Source organism: Castanea sativa, chromosome 9, assembly GCF_040712315.1.
Source record: "Castanea sativa cultivar Marrone di Chiusa Pesio chromosome 9, ASM4071231v1".
Lineage (NCBI taxonomy): Eukaryota > Viridiplantae > Streptophyta > Magnoliopsida > Fagales > Fagaceae > Castanea > Castanea sativa.
In genome coordinates this window covers 2,117,357-2,143,833 of record NC_134021.1, presented here as the reverse complement: position 1 = coordinate 2,143,833, position 26,477 = coordinate 2,117,357, and the positions used below count along the sequence as shown (strand labels likewise).

The 26,477-nt window shown below is 37.7% G+C and overlaps 1 protein-coding gene across 1 annotated transcript; it reads right to left on the bottom strand.

Annotated features, from left to right (window-relative positions):
- Positions 1 to 15,929: 15,929 nt before the first annotated feature.
- On the bottom strand, positions 15,930 to 19,418 carry LOC142610468 (uncharacterized). The gene has a single exon (XM_075782278.1). The coding sequence runs from the start codon at positions 19,416 to 19,418 to the stop codon at positions 15,930 to 15,932; it is 3,489 nt and encodes a 1,162-aa protein (XP_075638393.1).
- Positions 19,419 to 26,477: the final 7,059 nt, after the last annotated feature.

Genomic DNA, 26,477 nt, shown 5'->3' with positions numbered 1-26,477 from the left:
AACATGTTGACGTGCATAATACAAACCTTACAATGTCCATTCCTCTCTCTCTCTCTCTCTCCATTCTTTTATCTCTCTCTCTCACAAACCCATAGAACAATGCTTATTCTTTAACCAAATAGGCAATTATCTAGAATGATAGGCCAAGAATGTATTGACCCCTTGTGATGAATTAACCAATTAATTTAGCCAAGTTAATTAATTAATTAATCCAATTAACATGTAATACATGTGGTAGCACAAACAAATCACCAATTAAGTTAATATGCAATGAAAATTAAAGTTGACACGGTGATTTGTTTACGAATGGGGAAAACCTCAAAGGCAAAAACTCCATCGGGTGATTTTAAGGCCACCACTACTGAGAATCTACTTTTATCACAATAAGCGGTTACAAGTAAACGAATCCCAATACCTTATACCAACCTACAGTTGAACTCCTACCCAATACCCAATTGGACTTGTTCTGTAGTGACAATCTTTCATTTTAATGCACGGTTCCCAGTACGTGACTAACCAATTTAATGCACGGATCCAAGTACATGACTAACACACCAACTTGAGAAGGATATTAGCTACAAAGTTCTTCAGTTCATCAACACGATGAAGATTACGAAACTCCTTGGTTACAAAATCCAACGGCGTACAAATGCATTAGCTTCTTGAAGAAGATGATGAATTAGGGCATATGTCTCTGGTTCACAATATGCTTGTGAAAAACCTTTGCATTGAGGTGCATTAGCTGTGACGGCCCTTAAAAAAATCCTTATATATGTTTAGGGTTGTGAGAAAAGAAAGCTCAAACACATATTCACGGATTGGAATGAAATTAGAACTGAAAATCTGATTTTCATAAATCTCGACAGATAGCTTATCTATCGAGAGCTGTCGAGCATCGGGCTGAAACAACTTTTTTTTTAATTTGAAATCTCGATAAATACTAGCTGTCAAGCTTTAAAAACTAGCACTTCCTCACTTAAATCTTGGACAGATTTGCATGGTTTTAACACTTGACCTTGAAACCTTGTTTCTTGAAATATTAAACACATCCTAGATCTACCTAATTACAAGTAAAGTGGGTTTTTCAAAGGATTAATCAATTCTATATTTGACATAAGTTCCTGACATAATTTACATATGTCCTAACATAGAGGAGTTGAATCTAGCCCAATGTTTGATTTCCACTGGCTTTTGCTCTTTCCAAGTACTGCTGCAATTTTTATTTCCCAAATATGTAAGTTTGACTTTTCACACAAATTCATCAGGAAAAATGACTATTTAGCCTTAATTTTTTAACTATGTAGTCAAACAACTCTCTTTTCAAACTAGGTAGCAAAATACCCCCTTTTTGAAATTTGATATTACTAATGTCGAGTTTTGTATGAAACTCGACATTACTGATGTTGAGTATTGTGTAGAACTCAACATTGTTGATGTCAAGTTTTATGCATGGTTTGCCATGGTGGCAGTAGTTGATGTGACTTTTTTGAATAATTTTTTTTAAAAGTGGAACTCAACATACAGAACAACCAGAAACAAAACACCCAGAAACAACCTACAAAATACAGAATCTGGGCAGGCATGGGACACTCAATAACCTAATCTCCTGAATCTGACCAGCAAGCTATTAATTGGAATCTAACCATAGCATAAACTAAAAGGAAATGTTCATAATAATTCTAAATCGAAAACTAAATATAAAAAATGTGTGGACTGCAAGAAAAGAGTATAAGAGGACTAGTGCAGCCGACAGCATGATACCTTTGCATTTCTCCCAACTATAATCGGCATACTGCCCCCAGAATCAAGCCGGTATTAGAAGTTTCTTTTTTTTGGTAAAAAGGTAATATCATTAAACACCAAAGAATATGAACAAAACGATCATAGGCCACCCCAGCCGAATCTAAACTAAGCAAAAAGGAGACTTCCGCCGGGGGGTCTAAGAAAATTACAAAATCTTGGGGAAGCAAAGCTCCCCTTTTAGCAAGAGCATCAGCGCACTTATTGGTCTCACGATTACAATGTTGAATTAGACCCTAGGAATGCTTCCTAATTTAGTCTTACAATCACTTACTAGAGCATCAATACAATTTTGATGGCCACCCGCCTTTTGTAGAAAATCCACAATAATTTTTGAATCCATTTCAATGATCACAGCAGGGAGTTTAAGGGCGATACATAATCTGATACCATCATGAAGAGCCTATAGCTTCGTAGCTACATTGGTGGCATGTCCGACATTTCTCGCATAGCCTTTAAGCCACTCTCCCTTATCATTTCGGATTAGCCTTCCACCTCCTATCCGCCCCAGATTGCCAAGTAAAGAGCCATTCGAATTAAGTCTGCATAAGTTGATGGGAGGATTAATCCATCTGACTTGAATCTTCTTACAGTTGGAGGCTTGCTTCCCATTGATGCCAATGTAAGCAAATTTTGAGGCTTTAGCGAGGACTTTAGGCTTCAAATTTTACTGAGCACTCCTATTACAAAAGACAACACCATTCCTATTCAGCCATAAGGTCCATATACCAAACGAAAAGATGATATCCCATCTTATGTCCGATGTGGGAGGGATTTAGAATTGCAGCAATTTTTCTGTAACCAATCAGAAATAGTTAAGCCAAATAAAAGGCAAGTAGGCATTGGGGGAGATAAAGAGTCCCAGAGATTCCAGGCCACTTGGCAATCTCTAAGCACATGTAAAATAGATTCAGAACCTGCATTGCAGAGTTGGCATAGTGAAGGAACATTCATCCCTCTTGCTGCATGGACAGATCTAATCGAGATGCTCTTGTGGCAGCATTGCCACACAAAACATTTGATTTTCAGGATGGTTAGCACCTTCCAAATCCAGTCCCCATCAAAGTTACCTATGTAAGTACCTTCCACTTCCATGATAGCTAATTTATAAGCTTCTTTGAAATCAAAGTTCCCACTTGGAGAGGAGAACCAAGTGATGCGATCAGTGTTACAAGCAAAGAAGGAAATGGGGGTAGCCTTAATCTCTGAGAGCAGCCTATTTGGGAATGAGAAAGAAAATCCCTGCCAATTCCAACTTGAGAACCCAGCCGCATCCTTTAAAGCAATGTGATCTTCCCTTCTGTTAAGAGGTCCCGCAATTAAACTCCGAAGGGGCCCTCTGTCCAACCACTTATCAAACCAGATAGAAAGTTGGCTATTTTTTCCAACAATCCATTTTGAGCCCTTTTTAAAAACAGCCTCACCCTTATGGATAGCAATCCAAGTAGCTGAGCAAGACGAGTTGAAGGGGCGAGGATTAAAGGTCCTTCTTGGGTATGATACTTATGGCTTAACACTCTGGCCCAAAGAGGAGAAGACTCGAATTGGAGGCGCTAGTTTAACTTGGCTAAATTAGCAATATTCTTTGCTTTAGCAGCTTGGATGCCTAAACCCCCATCTATCTTGGTTTGGCAATTTTCTTCCAACTTACTAGATGGATTTGCTTTCCACCCGGCTACTTTGCTCTGAACCCTCTCTATAATAAACCCAAAATCTTGAGGCATGGTCGAATGTTTAATCGGAAACCCCAGATATTTCCCAAGCGATGGGGTAGAGCAAAAGTCCAAAATGTCACACACCTTGGCCCTAGCATCAAGAGACACATTGGAGGAGAAAAAGTCTCGAGATTTCTCGTGGCTCACCTTTTGACCTGAGATGCTACAAAAGGAGTCCAGCACCTCCCTAATCGCCACACAGTTCTTGCGGTTAGCTTTAGTGAAAAGCACTAAGTCATCTACGAAAAACAGATGGGAAAAGGCCAAACCACTCCGAGAGGCCTTAATGAGATTCCATAGCTTGGAGTTGCACTTATCCGCAATGAGAGCACCCAAAACTTCTATACACAAGATGAAGAGGTATGGGGAGAGGGGATCCCTTTGCCTAATGCCTCTAGAAGGGAGGAAAGGCTTTAAGGCACCTCCATTAAATAGGATGGAGATCGAGGAGGAAGAAACACAACTCATAATTAAGTTGATCAATTGACTAGGGAACTTAAAGAGAGAGAGCATATCTCTAATGAAACTCCATTCTAGCTAGTCATAGGCTTTTTCCAAGTCAATTTTAATTGCCAATGCTTCCACCTCTCCCCCTCTTCCTAGACATGTAGTGGATAATCTTCTACACAATAATAGTGTTGTCAACCACCCGGCACAACCAAAAAGGCCTCAGTCTAGCTACAATAATCTTAGAGACAATCTTGTAAATCGTGTTACACAAATTGATAGGGTGATAATGGTTAAAAGACTCAAGGTTTTTGCATTTAGGGATGAGAGTGATGATTTTTTGATTGAGATACTCTAGAATCTTCCCCGAAGCAAAGATACCTTCACTTCCTCTCGCACTGAGTCACCCACCAATAACCAAAACTGTTGAAAGGACCTCGCATGAAGGCCATCAGCACCGGGGGCTTTGAAAGCCTTTAGTGACCATAGACCAGGAAAAATGTCTTCATCGGAGATCGGCCTGATAAGGATTTCAGCCTTTGTCTCATTTAGACAATTGTGCCAAAAGGGCGGGTTCTAAACAGACCGGATGGCGAAACTATGACTAGAGGTAAATAAATCAGAGTACCCATTTCTAATAAACTTGGCTATCTCCCTTTCCCCCTGAATCCAATTGCTTGCTCTGTCTTTCATGCATGAAATTCGGTTTCTTCTTCTACGGACCAAAGTCGAGGTGTGATAGAATCCTATATTCCTATCTCCTTTCACCAGCCAGTTCATTTGGGATTTCATGGCCCAAAACTCCTCCTTAAGCTTGGTAATTTCATGGAATTCAGCTCTCAAATCTCTCTCAAAATCCACTAGAAAATTATTAGGATTGACTGATAAAGTTGCTTGAATACCCCCAAGTCTGGCAAGGACTCTTTTTTTTTTTGGTGGAATAGATTCCCAAAGATGTTTTTATTCCAAATCCTTGCTTTGGCCACAAAGGCTGAAACGGCAGTAGAAAGAATAGTTGGGCTAGCCTATGCCTTTCTCACAACAATCGGGAAGTCCGGGTGAGACAGTCACATTGGTTGAAATCAAAAGGGGCGAGGAAGCCTAAAGTCCTAATTCCTATCTAGACATAATAAAATAGGGCAATGATCAGAATGAGCCCTCTCGAGGTGTTAAACAGAAGCCTCAGGAAATAAACCATTTCATTCCTTGTTAACAAAAACCCTATCTATTCTTTCTTGGATGAGATGAGTTAAGGGGTGATGATTTGACCACGTGAATTGAGTGCTAGAGAAACCGATATCAATCATCCTACAAGTGTCCAGGCAGTCCTAGAAGCGCAAAGCTCTACTAATATTCACTGATCTCCTCCCGAATTTATCCTCAACCATCAGGACCTCATTAACGTCCCCTGCAATCACCCAGAGGAAGGAGTGAAGTTCAGAAACAGCCATCAAGTTATCCCACAAAAGGCACCTCTCAGTAAATCTCAGGCTTGCATAAATAGCAGACAACAACCAGGGAGAATTGGAATAGGTTGGAGTGACCATAGCATGAATTTCTTACTTTGTCGACGAAAGTTCTACTATGTCCATCTGAGAGCTATCCCAAAGCAACCATAAACCTCCAGATAAACCAATAATGTTAGCAAATATTTCCCCATCAAAAAACAATCTGTTAGCAATCCTTCTCGCCCTATCACCACTAGCTTTAGTCTCAGTCAGAATCAAAATAGCAGGATTATGTATACGAACCAAATCAATAACATTACTACAAAAGGTGGGGTTAAGAGTACCCCTACAATTGTAGATAAACAAATTCATAGTTACAAATAAAGGACAATAAAACCCAGCAACCTAGGAGGAGATAGGAACCTCACCTCCTTCACCACACTGCATATCATCAATCAGAGCTTCCAAAACTCACAGCTGATCACAGGGAAGCTTAGCTTCTACTTGAACTTTTGCATTAACCTCACCCACTTGCCCTAAATGAAGCGCTCAATTCGCTTTAGAGAGCATGAAACAATATGCATTGGGGCCACCTCAGGGGAAGTCAGGGTTGCCTGATTTAGAGACACCGTTAGAGGAGGTCTCCCTGGGTCTGGGTTTGGTATGATCTCCATCTCTTCCTCACTTCCTTCTAGTCTCATATGAGCTTCCTCCCTTTGGTTGGATCGGACACCACACAACTCCATGATCTGCTTCTCCCCGATGTTGCCTGCACCAATCAAAATCTTAGAAGGAGTCGAGGATCCTCCAGCCCTGAACTCTCTGACCTCGGCCATAGAAAAATCTAGAGAGCCCATTGAGCTTTATTTAGCGCCTCCTGCCACTGTTGAAGGGAAAGGATTTGCACCCACCTCTTTCCAAATGGGGAATATCTTTTTGTTGCTATCTTTCCTCCCACTAGAGTCACGGTTTTTCTTTTTTGTCTTCAATGACTTTGGGCCTGACCCAACAACCTTGGTGTCCAACAATTTTACCTCAGATGTGGGCTTACTCGATGATGTGGGCTCATCAGAATGTTCTACCCGAATTGGTCCACTATCTGGGCTTAGCATGGGCTTTCGCTTTCCCATATAGCTATCCCCATCATCTTTTCCTGAGCCTAAGGCATTCCTGAAAGGACCAAAGGCAAATTGACTCCTGGGCTTTGGCCATCAGTCCCTGAATGAGGAAGTTGATCTTTGTCTTTCAACGCCTTCCTAAAGGATTGGCTTTTACGTGAAACCAGGACCCAAGGTCCAAAGGCATCTCCTTCCCCCTCTGACGAAGTTTGTCTCAATGCTTCTTGACTCTTTCTCGCTTCTTTTTCAGCCCCATTGTTCACCAGAGTGTTAATCTTGTTGTGGCAGCTCTCCGCCTTATGCCCCACATGACCACACGCAAAACACAAGGAATGGATCCCCTCGTATTGGACAGGCTGGTCTATCCGCCTCATTTTTAGAAGTTTGATAATAGGCTCATTGAAATTGACTTGCATGCAAAGCCGAGAATACCTTCCTCTGGATTTTGCTGTTGTGTGTGCGTCAAGCCTCAGGATTGGTCAGATTGCTTCCCCAATCTCCTTTAAAGCAGAAGGCTCATAGTACTCTATTGGAAGCTCGGGGAGACGGATCCAAACCGCCACTGATGACAGACTTGTTGTGGATGGTCTGAAGTTAGGCTCCCAGCACCTAATAGACAAGTAATGTCCTCCGACGAACCAGGGGCCCTCCTTAAGAACTCTGTCATGATCTTCCTTGGCATGGAACTTAATAAGGAAGAAGTCATACCCTTAATCAACGCAGTCCATCCGACCCTCTAGCTTCCACAGACTTAATATATGAGAGTGCAAGAAATGGTAGCCCACCGTTTTCCTGAAGACTTTGACTATTATAGCATGTGTCCATGGAGCTCTAATTTTTGATTTCGTGCTTCCAGAGAACTTCACAGCGTTTTCACCGATTGGTAGTTCAAGGAACTCGTCATTTGACTCCGCTTCGGTGTCCATACTAAGTCCAAAATTGAATGCTTGCTTGAACTCCCCCGGAATCTCACCAAGCAGCTTTTCCTTGTAAGACAAGCTCCCTTTCCGTGAGGAGTGGGGGGAGTCAACTTGGGGGAAGCCAAGGCTGTGATTTTCTTCTTTGTGCTCCGTTGTAGTTCTGCATCCTCTTCTCTTGACCGTACCACAGTTTCACTCATGCTGAAACTACTAACTAATCATGTGATTCTTTATAGACGTGTGAAATCCGCTGGTATTAGAAGTTGAGAGAGCTAAACTGCATTCCAATGGTATTTACCACATAATTCATATAGTTGAATAATATACCAAAATCATTAACAATTTAGGGAATAAAGTTAGATGTAAACAAAGGGGTTCTAACATATGACCTCAAACATATTATCAATGAATAATGAACTTTATCAACTGCTTCAGAATAGCAGTAAAAACACGAAAACTGCATCGATCTTGAGCACCGAATCTGTGAAACCCAGTATGTGTATGTAAACACAAATTTCTCAATTGAAGAAAAATCAAACAAATTGAAAAAAAATGAGTTCTACAAATATATTTTTTGTATTAATCAAGTAATAAGTACAATCTCTGTTTTGACTCTTTTACAAAAAGTGCTCCTCTGATTCTATCTTCTTTATGGTCTTGACTCAAACGCCAAATTTTCTTCAATTTGGTTGAAAGATGGATCAAATGGTCTTCATAACGAATCTCTGGCTTTGAGCTTGTTAGAGATTTGTTGTCCTTCAAGTTCTTCAAGATTCTTGAGATAAAATTTCTCCAGAGCTTGGGCCTCTTGAAAAACTTCGTCTCCTCCTAAAATGAGAGAGGATGTCCTCTATTTATAGTGATTTTAGAGGATAAGCTCCACTTTGAGTTGATATACTTGAAAGTATGTAGTAGACTTTTGATTGGCCCAAATTCTTCTTAAAGATAATTATCTCTATTTATCTATATCATATTTTGATAAAGATAATAATCAACAAAGATAAATCATTATCTCTATTTAGTTTATTTTAATAAAGATAATTATCCATAAATTTTGAATAGGAAGTTTATCTTTATCTTGTGGGCCAAATGACATGTGGCAAATTTTGATATGCGGCAAATTTTGATATGCCAGTGTGATGTCAATTTGGATGACACATGTCATTATCTAATTTAATTAATTTAATGACATTAATTTGGAATTTGCCACTAAATTTTAATGTGGCATTTTATAATTGGCTTAAAATTTTGCCTCTTACAAATGCCCCCTCGAGACTTGACCATGTCCACAATTTTGAGTGTGGAAAGTGGGCGGAGTCTCGACTTGCATGGTGTTAAATTTTGTATACACCATTCTCTTAGTTTCAGGATCCAAACTTTCCCATTGTGAATCCAAACCATTGGATTTTTTTTTTTTTTTTAAATGTCCAGCTCGTAACTTTGGCTCTTCTTTAAGTACCCCCAGACATGTTTTCCAAAGCATAGGAAACTTGCTGTGATATATATAATGCTTTGACTTACGTATATCCAAATCTCCACGTGATATACATAAGAAACTTGTCATCCGGATCTTCTTCCCAATAGTTCCACGTGAACATAAATTCCCAATAGCTCCCCGTGAACATGGACATTGGATCTTATTCTACCCGAGGTGGACTTCTTTTCATAGTCAAATTAGGACTAGAGGACTTCTAATAGAAATTAAGCAGACAACCTCAACCGTTTGAGACAAAGTCCAAACTGAATAAGGATTTGAACTCTTATATTTCAAAGAATCCCACTTAATCTTGAACTCCATTAGATAACAGCAAGCAGAAAACTTCTTTCTTATCGCAAGTCAAGACTTCTTCTCCCATTTAAATTCCTCCTTCATACAAGAATTCTTCTTTATTTTGACTTCTTTTCCGGGCTAATCTAGTCTTAACTAGATGAGTTTTAGTTGCAATTAAACTCTCTCTGACCAACACTATAAAAGGGTAGCTCCAGCCGCACATAATTCACAATTTTTTTTTCATAGTGCGTAAGCTCAGAAATCTCAAAAACAATTCTTGGAGAAGGCATAAGATTTTTTTTTTCTTCTTTCTCAGTCAAGTAACTAGGTATACTCTCCTCTTCTTATAATTTTTTTTCTAAACTAATATCACATATGTATGATATTTAGTTCGATAGATTCAATGTACACTAGTTTCTTCATATAATCTTCACTACTTGACGATTTTCTTTGCATGCAGAAGATCCATCTTTAAGGATTTGGCGTTAAGTTTTGCAAGAGTTCAATCACACAAACCTTTGGAGGTACATTCTTGATCAAAGCTTTTCACTTGTGCATGTCCTTTTTTTTTTTTTTTTTTTTTGTTGTTTCACCTCCGTTTAGGATAGGTAATATGATGACTTAGTGGCACTACGAAGAACTTGCAAGAGTTTATTTTGTTCCTTAAGCCAAGTAGTCCTCAAGCCAAGTAGCTACCAAGACAACGACCTCGACGAAAATCTTGACAACGAAGTCTATCTGTGATGCGAAGACTTCCTTGCAGGCGAAGACAACAACGAAGTCTATCTGTGATACGAAGACTTCCTTGCAGGCGAAGACAACAACGAAGTCTATCTGTGATACGAAGACTTCCTTGCAGAGGAAGACAACAACGAAGTCTATCTGTGATACGAAGACTTCCTTGCAGATGAAGACAACAACGAAGTCTATCTGTGATACGAAGACTTCCTTGCAGGCGAAGACAACAACGAAGTCTATCTGTGATACGAAGACTTCCTTGCAGATGAAGACAATCTTGACAACGAAGTCTATCTGTTATACGAAGACTTCCTTGAAGACAAAGATTGCATTGAAGAAGAAGGCTACTTTGAGGATGAAAATTGTCTATGCCAGGATGTGTGTCCATTGATATCTTGCAATGGAACAATACTTGCATACAAGGATATAATAACTTTGCTTCTTTTTATTTATTTTTTATTTTTTTTATTGCATGTCCATGCCCCCTTTTTTTTTTAACCTTCTTTGCACCGTAGTTTATATTCTTTTGTACATTTTTTTTTTAGGTTCGCCCTTTCATCATGGTGCTCTTCAAGGACTTCTCTTCATCTGGCAAGAAGTATCTCGTTGTTACTAAAGAATCGAATGACACTAAGGAAGTAGACATATCAATGCTCGTTGAAAGGCCGATTATTGGTCGATTTGCGGAAAGGTGGCCTGAACTTAAAGACTCAAGAGACATTGTGGAGTGGACCTATGATGCCTCTCGGAATTCTGATTCCCCCTCTAGAGCGTGGTCTTTGCATAGCTCTCTTCACAAGAACACTGCAGAGTCTCGTTATCTAGTGACTCTTGGCCGTCGTATAATTTCAGGCGGAACACGTTGGGGCACTCTTTTCAAGATCAATGGAGAGTGGAGTTACATACCTCTATATTGGGAATGGCTCGAAGATGTTCTTTTTAGAAGCAAGAAGACTCTTGACAAGGCCCATATTTATGACGCAGTTTCAGCATCTCTGTACACATATGATCGAAATGCTGATGTAATGCGAGCATTTTGCGAAGGATGGTGTCCACAAACCAACACCCTCCACACATCACTTGGTGAGATGTCTATCTCACTTTGGGATTTATATCGACTTGGCGGGCTTCCTATCTTTGGTCGTCTTTACGATGAAGCCATCCCTTGCTGCGAGGAATTGACAGGAAGTGACGAGGTGGAGAGGTTCATCCCAAAGAGTTGTGAGCACCTATTCGCGGCCTTTCATCTTCTTAATTCTAAAAAGGAAGGAGAAGACCCGCGTGTTTCGGCGAGCGATTGGGTTAACTTTTGGTGTAGATATGGAATGAAATATTCAAAACCACCAAGTCGAAGGACAAAGAGGTTAAGTCGTGCAATCAAGACTCATAATCCTAACGGTTCGCTTAATAAAATTCAAGGCTGGTCCAAATATGGGAAAAAGCCTTTTATTGAACTCAAGATTGAGGATGGGCTATGGGAAGAGACCTACTTAGCTGCATTACTTTCTTGTTGGCTTTGCACCTTTGTTTTGCCAAGTGAAGATCCCAATACAATTCGCCCCGGAACCTTCAAGATTGCAAGCTTCATGGCAACAGGTCGCCCTTTTTGTCTAGCAATACCAGTTCTAGTTAGTCTCTATCGAGGACTAAACAAGATTGCTCATTCTTCTCCAATGATTAGTCGTTCTGGTGCCTGCTTCCCTGTTCATTATATTTATGGCTGGCTAGGTCTTTATTTTAGGACTCATTATGAGATTGATGTCTCAGGACCCAAGATGGTTGTATATTCTGGGGAAGGAGGGGCCAAACACTTTGATGAACATGAAGCAAGGAAGTTGATACAAGGTACTTCTATGCAATGGGACGCAAATTTGTATGTCAGGAATAGGGAGGAGACTTTTCTTGATGATGGAGGACTTTCTCGTAATTCATCGTCATATTTTATAAGTATCCGTTCTTCTTACTTGTCTATGCGTCAAGAGGGTCATCTCATAGTGGAACCTTATAGTCCTTTTCGGTTTAGCCGTCAATTTGGACTTTGCCAAGACATTCCAGGTACCATTAAAGAGGACATTCGTCAAGGGACTTTGGATAAAATTGTGGAGTTTTGGAGATTATATACTCTCTACAAGACTGGTTGCAAAGCATTCTTCCCAATGCCTCCTACCCCAGCTAATTTCAAACTTCATACTACAAGTGGCTACAAAAAGTGGTGGAATCATATTCATGGGAAGTATCTTGATGATGGTGTAAATATCTTGATTGCAAGTGCACATCCTCCTCCTTCCAAGAGTAAGGTAGTTCAGCCTATCAATGTCAAGAGCAACAATAATAAGGATATTCGATTACCCAAAGTTCATGTGGCAAACACCATCTCAAAACCTGTGAACCACCATATTCAGCCCAAGGAGTCTCAAGGTGTCACAACTAAATTGAAGAGGCCTCCTCCAAGGGCCCCATCTGTTGAAAGGTCCTTAGAAGTGCATGATGCATCTGAAGGAGGAGCAAATCCAGTCCTTGAAGAAATGAGTGATGATAATGATAGTGATCATCATTGGAATCGGACTAAAAAGCCCAAATTGACAATACCTATCAACCCAAATTCCCTTAGAGGCATCACAAGTGCTTCTGAAAACCTTGAGGGTGCAAAGGATCAGGTCTTTTTTTTTTTTTTTTTTTTTAGAAGAAACTTTCCTTTTCTTTATGCAAAGTAGATCTTACATGAACAATGTGTATTTGATTGCAGTCTGATCAACAAGTTTCAAACATGGAGGTTGACAATGAGGCGACTTTTGAGAATAATTCCAATCCACAATCTCTTGCTACATCACCAAGAAACAAAGTTCAGGTATTCATTATTAGTCTTTGATTCTTCTTCTTGCTTCTCTTCTTTTTCTTTTTTCTTTTGAGTTACTCCTTATGAACTATGTATTATTATTATATTTTTTTTTTTAGTCCGATCAACGAACCTTGCCACTGGACATTGATAATGATGTGGCCTCAAATGATAGTGAAAGTTCAATTTCCGGTCCACGGTCATCTACTGCATTGCCAAGGAGCATAGAAGAGGTGGCTAATACCAATTCTAGGAAGAATGTTACAAGATCTCCTCAAAGAACTAAGTCTTGTGCTCCTGAAGTTTCTGAATATAATCCTAATGATGAAATTTTGAAGCGCCGCATTGATCTTGCATTGAATCTTTGGAAAAGTCTTCAACAAAAGATTGTTAGAACTCCATTTAACAGGACATATTTACTCCTTGATGGGGCTAACAAGATTTTTGAGGCCATAACAACCAATCAAGCTATTAATCCTTCACCATTAGAAACATTGGTTGCAGAATATTTCGATAAGGCCAATACTTTTACATCTCTACAGTCTTCCTTTTCCTCATGTATGACGCTCGAGCAGCGTGACAAAAAGTTGGAAGAATATAAAGTTCAACTTGATGATCAGCTAAAGGTAGAGGATGAATTATTAGCACATGGTGAGGCACTTAAGGATGGATTAGTGAACACTGATTCTAAAATAGACGAGCTTCAAGAAGAACTGAAACGATTATTCACCCACAAGCAAGAACTTGAAGCTTCTGCCCTTGAAAATGATGAAAAGCTGTCAAGCCAGAAAGTAATTGTTTCAAACATTCGAGAAGAGATTTCTTCCGTAGAGACTTCTCATACTTTAAGCAATGCAGACACTGAATCCTTGGAGTTGTTAGAACAAGAATTAAGGACCGCCCGTGATGAATTAGAGAATTACAATTGGAAATATTGACTTGTAATAGATAATCATTATAACCATCTTCTTCTTTTCTCTTTTTTTTTTCTTCTTCTTTTTTTTTTTTTTTTTTGTGAACAATAAAGGAATTCCATCATGTCAATTTTTTTAATGGATTGTTTATTTCTCTAGCTCTTGCTTCAATGATTGTTAAAAGATTTTTTTTTTTTTTTTTTGACATGTGACTGAACTTAGCATAGAATACCAAGCTGCCTACGTACCCCTTGAGAGGGATCAAGTCATTACGTAGTTCAAGGAGGTTTTTTTTTTTATTTTTATTTTTAGGACATGTGACTGAACTTAGCATAGAATGCCAAGCTGCCTACGTACCCCTTGAGGGGGATCAAGTCATTACGTAGTTCAAGGAGGTTTTTTTTTTTTTTTTTTTTTTTTTTTTTTTTTTTTTTTTTTTTTTTTTTGTGAACACCTTCAAGAATAATGGAAAAACATCATGTACCCTTTGAGTGTTGAGGTAGGCAGTTTAGGCTCCTACCAAGGAGTGCTTCAATCTTTAGGCATAATAACGTTTCAAGAATTTGCCGTTGATAGGACCAATTCTTAAACCATCTTCAGCAACCAACTTGTATGCTCCATTTGTATAGGCTTCTTGAACAACATACGGTCCATCCCATTTTGAAACAAACTTGTTCTTAGTGCGATGGGTGATAATGATGGGTCTTCGTACAGCAAGAACCAAATCTCCAACTTGAAAAGATCGAGGACGAACCTTTTTGTTGAAAGTCCTAGAAATGCGAGCTTGATAACACTCAAGGCGTTGTTGTGCCTCCAATCTTTTTTCATCCAATGCTTCTAATTCTTCAAGTCGTAGACGAACATTGTCTTCATTAGAAAGACCTTCTTGAATGGCAATCCTTAATGAAGGAATTTGACGTTCAAGTGGTAGAATAGCTTCTACCCCATAAACAAGAGAATAGGGCGTGGCTTGGGTAGGTGTTCGATATGTTGTACGATACGCCCATAAGGCTTCCTCAACTCTTTCATGCCAATCTCTTTTTGACTTCCCTACAACTTTCTTGAGCAAATTGCATAGAGTCTTGTTAAAGGCTTTTGCAAGACCATTGGCTGGAGCATTATACATGGAGGAATTATGCTGCTTAAAACCAAAGTCATTGCAAAGTTTGTCCATCAACTTGTTGTAGAATTCCTTCCCATTATCAGTGATGATGTAACGGGGTACACCATACCTAAAGATGATATTTCTTTTGATGAAGTTCACGACAGTTTCCTTCTTCACTTCACGAAATACAGTAGCCTCAGCCCACTTTGAGAAATAATCTGTTGCAGCTAGGATATATGAATGTCCATCAGAAGATTTTGGCGTCAATGGCCCAACCACATCTAATCCCCAAGCATCAAATGGCCATGAAGCTACAGTAGGATGTAGGGGTTCTGGAGGTTGATGAATGAAGTTTGCATGGAATTGACATGCTGAACATCTTTTTGCATATTCCATACAATCCTTGACCATAGTGGGCCAGTAATAACCCATCCGCTTAATTTGAAAATGAAGTTTAGGACCTGACTGGTGAGCACCACAAATCCCTGAATGAGCTTCTTCAAGTGCCTTGGCAGCTTCCTCATCATCCAAGCAACGAAGGAGAAGACCATCAAAAGAACGGCGATATAAAGTATTTTTGTAATAAACAAAACGTGGAGCTCGTCGCCGAATTTCAGTTCTATGTCGAGGGTCATTGGGCAATTTTCCATGTTCTATATAATCAATGATAGGTTGCCGCCAATCTTCTCTTTCTATGTCAAAAACTGAAATTGCGTTTACTTCTTCTTCTATCTCATCCTCATCAAAGTTTGGAGGTATTACCCATGTTTGGCATATTGGAATCTTTATTTCGGGATCTTGTTAAGGTAAGAGCCGTTGCTAATTTTGCCAAGGCATCAGCTTGTTTATTCTCATTTCTTGGGACATGTGTAATACTAACGTGATCAAACCATCCCAAAAGCCTTTTGGCGTATTTGCAATATGGAATCAATTCTGGCTTTTTCACGTCATAGTGTAGAAGCACTTGATTTATGATTAACTTTGAATCACCAAAGACTTCCAAACGAGTTGTTTTTGCATCCATTGCCATTTCAAGACCTAGGATTAGTGCTTGATATTCAGCAACATTGTTTGAACAACATTCTGTAAGAGTAAATGCATATGGGAGTATATCCCCTTATGGAGTCACAAACACTACTCCAGCACCGGCACCACAACGTTGAGCAGCTCCATCAAAGAACATCCTCCAAGGCTGTGAAATTTCAACGAGCATTACTTCTTCATCAGGAAGGTCATCAGACATCTCCCAATCATCAGGAATAGGATGGTCAGCAAGGAAATCGGCCAAAGCTTGTCCTTTCACTGCTTTTTGTTGAACATATATTATCTCGAACTCTTGGAGTAAGAGAGCCCATTTTGCTAGCCTTCCCAAAAGAACTGGCTTAGTCATAATGTATTTAATGGGATCTGCCCGTGAGATGAGCCGTATTGAATGGGCATGCAAGTAATGTCTTAGCTTTTGAATGGCAAACATCAAAGCTAAACATGTCTTTTCAATTGGTGAATAATTGAATTCAGCACCATGCAAGGTTCTACTCAAGTAATAGAGAGCGTTCTCCTTTCCTTCTTCATTTTCTTGAGCCAGAAGCACTCCTAATGATCGTTCTTGTGCTGCTATGTAAAGAATAAGTGGCCACCCCTGTATGGGTGCTCGTAGAACAGGGGGATTTAGCAAGTATGTTTTGATGCTCTCGAAAGCATTTCTACATGCTTGATCCCACTTGAATGGGACATCTTTCTTCATAAGGCGACTGAAAGGTTGACAGCGTCCTGCCAAGTTGGATATAAACCTTCTGATGTAAGCAAGCTTTCCTTGAAGACTTTTGAGCTCGTGAATATTTCGAGGTTCTGGCATTTTTTGAATAGCATCAATCTTTGATCTATCAATTTCAATTCCTCGGTGTCGAACTATGAATCCTAGGAATTTTCCTGATGTAACTCCAAATGCACACTTCATGGGGTTCATTTTAAGTTGGTACCTACGAAGTCGCTCAAAGACTTGACGAAGGTCTCGCAGATGCTCCATTTTTTTCTTCGACTTCACAACTAGATCATCAACATAGCATTCTACATTCATGTGAAGTAGGTCATCAAATATTCTTTGCATCGCCCTTTGATAAGTGGCGCCTGCATTCTTTAATCCGAAAGGCATAACTTTATAGCAGTATATTCCTTTTGGAGTACGAAAAGCAGTGGGCTCTTCATCTTTTGGAGCCATTCGAATTTGATTGTAACCAGAGAACCCATCCATAAATGAAAGAGCTTCATGGCCTACTGTAGCATCAACCATAATTTCTGTTAAAGGAAGAGGAAATTCGTCTTTTGGACATGCCCTGTTAAGGTCACGAAAGTCGACACAAACACGAATTTGCCCATTCTTCTTTCTTACAGGGACAATGTTTGATACCCATGTGGGATACTTGACTTCACGAATAAAGCCAGCTTCAATAAGCTTGTTGACCTCTCCTTCAATCTGGGAGATTAACTCAGGCCGGAACCTACGTTGTGCTTGCTTCGTTGGTCTCACCCCATGCCTTACTGATAAATGGTGAACAGCAACCATTGGATCTAGGCCTGGCATTTCTTTGTATGTCCAAGCAAAAACATCCCTATATTCTCTGAGGAGTTCAACATAAGCATCTTCTTCCTCTAGGGACAAATTTGCATTTAAAAAAACTGGTCTATGGTCTTCAGTAGCGCCAATATTAACTTCCTTCAATTCATCAACTGTAGCCTGCACGCCTTCTTCAAATGTGGGTGGAGCATCTTCAGCATCGTCTTCAATAGGGGACTCCACCTTTGTGACTTCAGTGATTGTTATATGATTTACTGAAACGGCAACCTCGTCTTCCACCTTTTGTTTTGTGGACACCATTGTACGTTTTTTTGCAGTCAAGGTTTCTCCAGTATTTACTTCCCAAATACTTCTACGCTTCATGCGAGATGGAATGGAGCTGCGAACCTCATTTGAATCTTGATCCATAAGGAGTGTCTTGTCAACATCTCTGTGAAGGAAATTTGACATCTTATTTTGCTTTTGTCTTAACTTCTCATCCTTTGAGAGTTGAGAAGAAGTAGCATAACTAAGTCTTGTAAGAGCGGAACTTCGAGTGCCATTTTGGGAAGAAGTTGAACGACTGAGTCTTATAAGAACAGAGCTTCGAGTGCCGTTAACAAAGTTATCATCTTCTTGTGTCCCCAACCTGTCGAAGACTGAGATAGGGGGAGTGGGTTGGCCAATGCGATCAAAAACAGATGGTTTCTTTGATGGCTTTGAAAATTGTTTTTCTTCTTTATCATCTACCGAAATCACCAAAACACTAACTTTCCGAATGGGGATATGGATGGGGGTTGGTGGAGTATATCCAATTCCAGCCTTAGAACTTGTTGCCCCAACACCTTGGGCTTTCGATGTCTTTTGTCCTTTTCCAGAGGCTTCAGGGATGAGCTTACCCAAACCAGTTGGCTTCTCATGGTTATAACCAGCCTTAGCCATGAGTCTATACGCGTTAGGGTCAAAACCCTCTTCGGTTCTTTTAGTGGGCAAAGTCCCATGCTCAACAATCGGCCCTTGGGATGGTCTTGTAAACCCTTTCAATGGTTGACTTGAGGATTTCGGTTTTATGATTTTAGTAACTGGCAGGTTTAATCCTTGCAAATCCTTTGATATTGACTCCTCATCTCCTGAAAATGGGGATTGGCCTTCTTTTCTTTTGGTGACTGGAACATAGTGTAGCACAGGGGCTACTCTAGTTACTTCTGGAGTATGATGCTTCCTATCTTCTATAAAAGTCTCGGTTTGTTTGGTTTCCTTCTCCTCAATTGGAGAATTAATCCTTGAAGCTTTGGAGTGGGGCTTTTCTTCTTTGCTAGATGGTGAAGCCACAACTTGGGTTTCTTCCACCTTATCATCTTCCAAGTAAAATTTTGCATCAGCAAAGTGTGACTCAGCTACAGTAAAAGGCTTGTCATCAGCCACTATCTTCTTGACTTGTCCATCTTGGAAATATTTAAGGCATTGGTGATATGTAGATGGCACAACACCATACTCATGCAACCATGGTCTTCCAATAAGCATCTTATAAGTGGTCTTGGCATCGATGATGTGAAAGAGTGCGCTTGATTCCATTTCACCAATGAGCATTTGAAGTCTAATCTTCCCAATAGCTCTTTGTCCACCCTGATTAAAGCCTTGAATCATTAACTTACTGGGAAGTAGTTCATCTAAGGAGATTCCTAATTCTTTCAATATTTTGAGTGGGAGAATATTGACTGCAGACCCTCCATCGATAAGGATACGATTAACTCGTTGTTCTCGAATGTACCCAGTTACAAACAAGGGGCGATTGTGAATCTTGGGGCCCAATAAACGATCATCATCAGTGAAAATGATTGAAGACCAGCATGCCCTGTACACGATAGCTCGTTCTGTCTCCTTCTCGCAATCTGATTCTTCCTCATCACTTATTTGATAGCATGTGAGAGATGAAAGGACATAATCTTGAAAATGCCGGGGGATGAATTCTTGTAAAGTAACTGGTTTTCGTGGGCTTTGCACGGATTTACCTTCAAGAGATAGTACTGCTACTTCAGTTCTAGGCTTCATCACCTTCGTTGGCCTTTTTACTGCACAAGGTGTCTTTGGACTCTCCTTTGCATGTACATTGTATTTTGCTTTATGATTCTTTCATCGAGTCACAAGGGTCCATCCTTCTTCATCGGTAACTGAAGGTTCATCTTTATAAGCATGTTCATCCCTATGAGGGTCGTCATCAGATATCTCAAGAATTGGTATTGGGGGGAAAGGTACCTTTACCTCAATAGGCTCAAATGAACCAAATTGAATGGTAAGAAAAGTAGAAGTGGTTGTTGAGGCCACCATGGCAAGATTAGAAGTCACAACTTCATCATCAAATGTGATCTTTCCTTGGTAGGCTAGCTCCATAATTTTATCTTTCAACACAAAACATCGTTCTATAGGGTGGCCTATGAGGCGATGATACTTGCAATACTTAGGGTCATTTGTTTGGTCAGCTTCTTCAGGACGCTTCATCTCTGGTAGCTCAATCAACTTCAACTCAAGTAAATTATCCAACATTTTGGAGATATCAGAATCAGGGAATGGATATTGTTTTTCTTGCATCTCTTGTAATGTTGGTCTTCTTCTTCCTTTATCTTAAGTGGAAGTAGGCATTTGTTCTTTCATCTTGGGCTTAATCGGAACTTTGAGAGGAGCAGTAGTTACAATCAAAGACTGCTTGTTTTCCGGTTTAGGAGGGAATTTGCCCCCTTTGCGAGTATCTTGTCTTTCTCTCCCCTTACGGGGTTCTTGAACAGGGGGACCTTGGTGGCCATTGGAGGCAATACTAAGCTCCATGTCATGAGCACGTGTTGCTAATTCTTCAAATGTTTTAGGCTTTATTCCTTGAAGAATATAGCTTATAGCCCAATTCATTCCTTGAATGCACATCTCAATTGCAGACGCCTCTGATAATTGATCCTTGCAATTGAGACTAAGATTCCTCCACCGCTGAATGTAATCAATGACAGGCTCTTCTTTCCATTGCTTTGAATTGGTGAGTTCTATCATGCTAACAGTACGTCGAGTACTATAGAAACGATTTAGGAATTCTCGCTCCATTTGATTCCAACTATCAATGGAGCCAGGTGCTAGATCGGTATACCAATCAAATGCATTTCCCTTCAAAGAGCGAACAAATTGCTTGACCATGAGATCCCCATAAGTTCCAGCATTATTACAAGTTTCCACAAAATGAGCTACATGTTGCCTTGGATTGCCTTTACCCTCGAATTGTTGGAACTTCGGTGGCTGATAGTTTTGAGGCATCCTCAAGAGATCTATCCTTTGAGTGTATGGTTTAGCATAGGCAATGGATGCTTGACTTCCGCCCCCAACTTGATCTTTAATAGCTTCCTTGATTAACTCCTTGAGCTGGTTAGGAGAGATAGACCCATCTGTAGAGAAATTGAGATCCTTTGTTGAACTCTCGGGTTTGTCATTATGGGTTTGGTTTGGCCTAGAGCTTTCATCTTCGCGATTCAGTCCAGATGTATTCCCCATCTTATCCATTAGGAGAGTTATTTGCGCGTCTCTCAATGCTTCCCTTTCTTTCATAGACTTCATTAATTCTTCTAAAGTCTGAGCTATAGTCGAGACTTGTTCCTCCAAAGAAGTTGTGTTAGTCATCATGACTGGCATGGCAAATGAACTAACAAAGCGAGGAGAATCCATAAGCTTGGAAGTAGGGATATCTTCTGAAAAGGAGAACTCAGAGCCATCAGGTGATTTGTTCTCTTCTTCAGCTATTGGAACTTCTTGGATTGATTCCGAAGTTCGAGACAAAGCTGGCTGAGACAACATTTCTTTGACAAGACCAGCTACATCTTTGCTTGCCGTTTGCGTAGACGAAGTCGTTCGCGACTTCTGAGCTTTAGGAGCGTTGGAAACAAGTGAGGGCCGAGATATGGGTGTTGTTTGAGCATAAACCTCTGCAAGAGCCTTTGTTCTTCCCCTTGTCATAGGTCCAGCATAGGAAGTGTCAAAACTTGATGAAGAGTTTGAATCCATTATAGGATCAAGTTCACTTGTTCCAAAAAGAGGGTTGTTGATTTGAATATTCTTTGAAGCCATAGGACTTCAAATGATATGACAAATTGATGAAGAAGAGATGAGAGGCAGAGATTGTCCCACCGGGCGTGCCAAAAATTTGTAAACACAAATTTCTCAATTGAAGAAAAATCAAACAAATTGAAAAAAAATGAGTTCTACAAATATATTTTTTGTATTAATCAAGTAATAAGTACAATCTCTGTTTTGACTCTTTTACAAAAAGTGCTCCTCTGATTCTATCTTCTTTATGGTCTTGACTCAAACGCCAAATTTTCTTCAATTTGGTTGAAAGATGGATCAAATGGTCTTCATAACGAATCTCTGGCTTTGAGCTTGTTAGAGATTTGTTGTCCTTCAAGATCTTCAAGATTCTTGAGATAAAATTTCTCCAGAGCTTGGGCCTCTTGAAAAACTTCGTCTCCTCCTAAAATGAGAGAGGATGTCCTCTATTTATAGTGATTTTAGAGGATAAGCTCCACTTTGAGTTGATATACTTGAAAGTATGTAGTAGACTTTTGATTGGCCCAAATTCTTCTTAAAGATAATTATCTCTATTTATCTATATCATATTTTGATAAAGATAATAATCAACAAAGATAAATCATTATCTCTATTTAGTTTATTTTAATAAAGATAATTATCCATAAATTTTGAATAGGAAGTTTATCTTTATCTTGTGGGCCAAATGACATGTGGCAAATTTTGATATGCGGCAAATTTTGATATGCCAGTGTGATGTCAATTTGGATGACACATGTCATTATCTAATTTAATTAATTTAATGACATTAATTTGGAATTTGCCACTAAATTTTAATGTGGCATTTTATAATTGGCTTAAAATTTTGCCTCTTACAGTGTAACACAAATGTGTTGAATTGAATGTGTACCACCAGACCTATCAGCAATTTAGCATTAGTGCTAGAATATGTACGTAAATCATCACGTATATCATCACACACCTGGGGAAAATAATGTATGGGAAAACATTGAGCTAAAACTAGATAGTTGCATAACCATGACAGCCATATGCCGGAACTTTCTTGTTAGCCATATGTTACTTCAGTTTATTGTTAAAGTTGCCTAAGTTTAAGATAAAATGTCAAATGGTGTTTTGGAGGGAAACTTACAATTTTGAACTCTAAATTGCTGGTGATTTAAATATCAGGAAAGACACAAAAATGAAGCATTGCACTCTCTTATGAGCATAAACCAGAAATTTTGCTTTTGGAGCTGCAACACTTCCAAATTTTATTCATAGACAACGAGATAATGAAATCATGGTTTAACCAGTCAAAGCTTGTGTTTGTGATTTGTTGGGTTTTTTTTTTTTTTTTTTTTTTTTTTTTTTTTTTTTTTTTTTAAGTGGAACTCGACAGTTCCACTTAATTTTTTTTTTTAAAATAGAACTCGGCATTAAGAAACCAGATAATTAGACCTAAGTCTCTTCCAAACATAGCTTTTTTTCCCTTCAATACACTGGAGAAACCATAGAGTCTCCCGAAAACAAATTGAAATTAATAAGGCTGTTGAATGGGGGTTGGAAAGTTTATAAGGTAAGAACCTTAAGGCTTCCTCATCTAAGTTAGCATGTGTTATGCACATTGCACGGTTACGTTTAATTTCATTTTTTATTTTATAAAAACACCTCATAGATAGACACAAAATTATAATTATTTTTATCGTCTTTTTTTTTTATTTTTTATTTTTTATTTTAGAGCAGATAAATGCAAAAACTTTAGTTGTTGTTATCTTTTCTTTTTTTTCCTTCACTCTTTTTGCTTATTGCACATATATATATTCTTTTAGTTTCTTCTCCGTAACTATTATTTTCAATTTCTTTATAACTTTTTTTTAATCTATGTCAATTAGTTATCTTATCCATGTTTTCAAGGTTTTTTTTTTTTACTGTGTCTTATCATTTTAAATCTAAAAAATAAAATTCTTCCTAAAAAAAAAAAATCTAAAAAAAATCTGCAATATGGATTAGACCTTTTTTTTAGTGTAGTAATTAAAAAATAAGAAGGTTTATAAAAAAAATAAAAAATAAGAAGAATTAGATTACACTATGTCTCTACGTTTTTGCAATTTAAGATGCATTAGACCACTTTTTTTTAGTGTAGTATACGTTGCTACAATTTAAGATGTATTAGACTTTTTTTTTTTAATATATAAATGTTTTCTTTTTACGTGTAATGTAGTAACTTGGAAAAAAAAAAAAAATTGTTGCATTTTTTATAATACACTACACGTACAAAATAATGATTACATGGATAAGATGAAGAATTTAAATTGTAATCAAATTAAGATTTTTATCAACTTAGAAATTATAGAAGAAGAAAAGTTATATATATTTTTAAAATCTAAAAAAAATTCTACAATATGGTGAAGCCACTTGACACAATCAAAACGTCTAAACCCAACTTTTATATATATATATGGGGTAGAGATTTGATTAGAATAATTAGTAGTGTTTCTACTTTATATCAAAAAAGAAAAAGAAAAAAAGAAGAGGCAGTAAAAAGAAGAAGCAGCAGTTGTGGTAGAAATATATAAAAATACACTAAAAACTCTCTCTCTCTCTCTCTCTCTCTCTCTCTCTCTCTCTCTCTCTCTCTCTCTCTCTCTCTCTCTCTCTCTCTCTATATATATATATATATATATATATTAGACATCCTAACTCAATTAGGATTCAAAAGTCTTCATCTAATAGATAATCTCAAAAAATAATAATAATCATAATAATTTCATCTAACAGATAATCTCAAATAATAATAATAATTTTTCAATTCATGTAAATGGCACCCATAATCCTAACTTGATAATTTCAGAAGGTCCTAGCTAATTCTTATTATAATCTTTTTTTTTTTGCGGAGAGAGAGAGAGAGAGAGAGAGAGAGAGAGAGAGAGAGAAACACTTCTTTTGACAAAAAAAAGTCAATGTTAGAAGTTAGCATATAGTAATTAATAATTAGCAAATTACTTTGAATTTTTTTTAAATCAATCCCTTAAAACATTTTAGTAGAGTTTAAATCACTACAATAAATTAACTCTCTATTCAATTTTTTTAAAGTCACATTAATTAAAAGTTATTGATAAAACTATTATTAGTAAATGTTTCTTAGGCTTATCTATTTAGCTTTGTTGCCAAATTGATATCAACTCTTTTATTTTATTTTTTAATAAATTAACTCTTTATTCAAAATTTTTTTTTAAATCATGTTAAGATACTGGTAAAACTATTGTTAATAAATGTTTCTTAGGCTTATCTATTTAGCTTTGTTGTGAAATTTATATCAATTCTTTTATTTTATTTCATTTCTTTCTTTTTTATGAAGATTTTTTTTTTTGGTAAAACAAAAGACTTAGTGCCAGATAATGTGCAGAAAGGACTGGGTTGCCATCTTTGCCAACTGCTGAACTTCTTGAAATATAGGTGCTGGGGCTACTTTGATATATAGGCTTTGAAACATTCTCTTTTGGATTCGGATGTCTTCTAGGAGAATCACAGCTTCCTTGTTGTTTGTATTTGTAGTTTCCACCTCCTCTACTAATTTTACTGCTCTCACAAGTAAGATGGCTTTCCTATATCCTTCCCTCCACGTGGTGTAGAGAGCTTCTCGAATAGTCAAAAGGTTGTTGGTCTTCTTATTCCTCATGTACCATGAGAAGCATCCTTTCTTGACGGACTGTCCTAAGCGATTTTTAATCACAAAGGCTCCTCCATCCCGATTTACTTTACCACAATGGTTTATGTTTCCTATGATGATTAAAATCTGCCATTCCTTATAGCTTGAGAAGGATTTGTAATGTCTTTCCTCAAGTGGTGTTAAGTGGTGTTGCTCTTGAGCTATCGTTGCCTGCATCCATTCACCCTTTAATCTTGGGACTGAATGCACAGCTTGGTGGATGTGTAGCTCTTGATTTTTGAAGATGGCTCTATTTCTAGTCTTCCAAATTGTCCATAGAATCGACCCTTGTTTAGTCAAGATCTCTAATTCCTCATAATTTTTTATATATCAGTTTACAATTTGAGATTCCAACCAGCTGAACAAATCTGTTGTGTCGCACTTTTTTGAAGAATATAAGACAACTAAAAACTTATAAACAACAAAATTTAATATTAAGAATACAATCAAACTTATTCATAATCCAAAATTAAGAAATTAACACAAATCATAAATAAAAAAATATATGTAGAAAAAGAATAAAGAATATACATGCTTATTTCCTCTATCACTTTGAGAGATAAAAGTGTGAGTATTTAACAAAAACCTGAACCGATTATTGTAGAAGAGAACAAATGAATACAAAAGTTTAATATTATGAATTTGATTAATCTGTCTATCAATTTCTAATGCGGAATTTGTGAATTTAAGTACGTATATGAGAAGTTTTTATTATTATTTTTGTAGTTAAAGGAAAATAGCTTAAACAAAGTGAAAAATAAATAATGAAGAAAGAGTGCATACCTGCATTGTCATGAGATTTAAGTAATGAGATTTAGATATTCACATATTGGAGTAAACTTCACTCTAAAAAGGATACATAAATACATACATACATACATACATATAATACACATAATTAATTTTACTTTAATTTTATATAATACACGTTGCTACTTTTTTTTTTAATATATAAATGTTTTCTTTTTACATGTAGTATAGTAACTAAAAAAATAAGAAAGTTGCTGCTTTTTTTATAATACATACATACATACATATATACATACATATATATATATATATATATATATATATATATATATAAAAGTAGAGTTTCATTTGATATAGAAATTAAATCCCACTGGAATTATGATTTCTAATCAAAGTGTTTGTTGCTATTTCATAAATCCCAAAAAAAGTGGAATAAAAAAAAAGTTCATAGGAATAGAAAGAAAAAATAACACATTTTTTAATGGAAAAAAGGAAATGTGTTTTTTTTTTTTTTGGATAAAAAAAAAAACAAAACAAACTTTGATATATGTATGTGTTTTCTTCATCATTATATATAGATATTTTTTTTAGAAGAA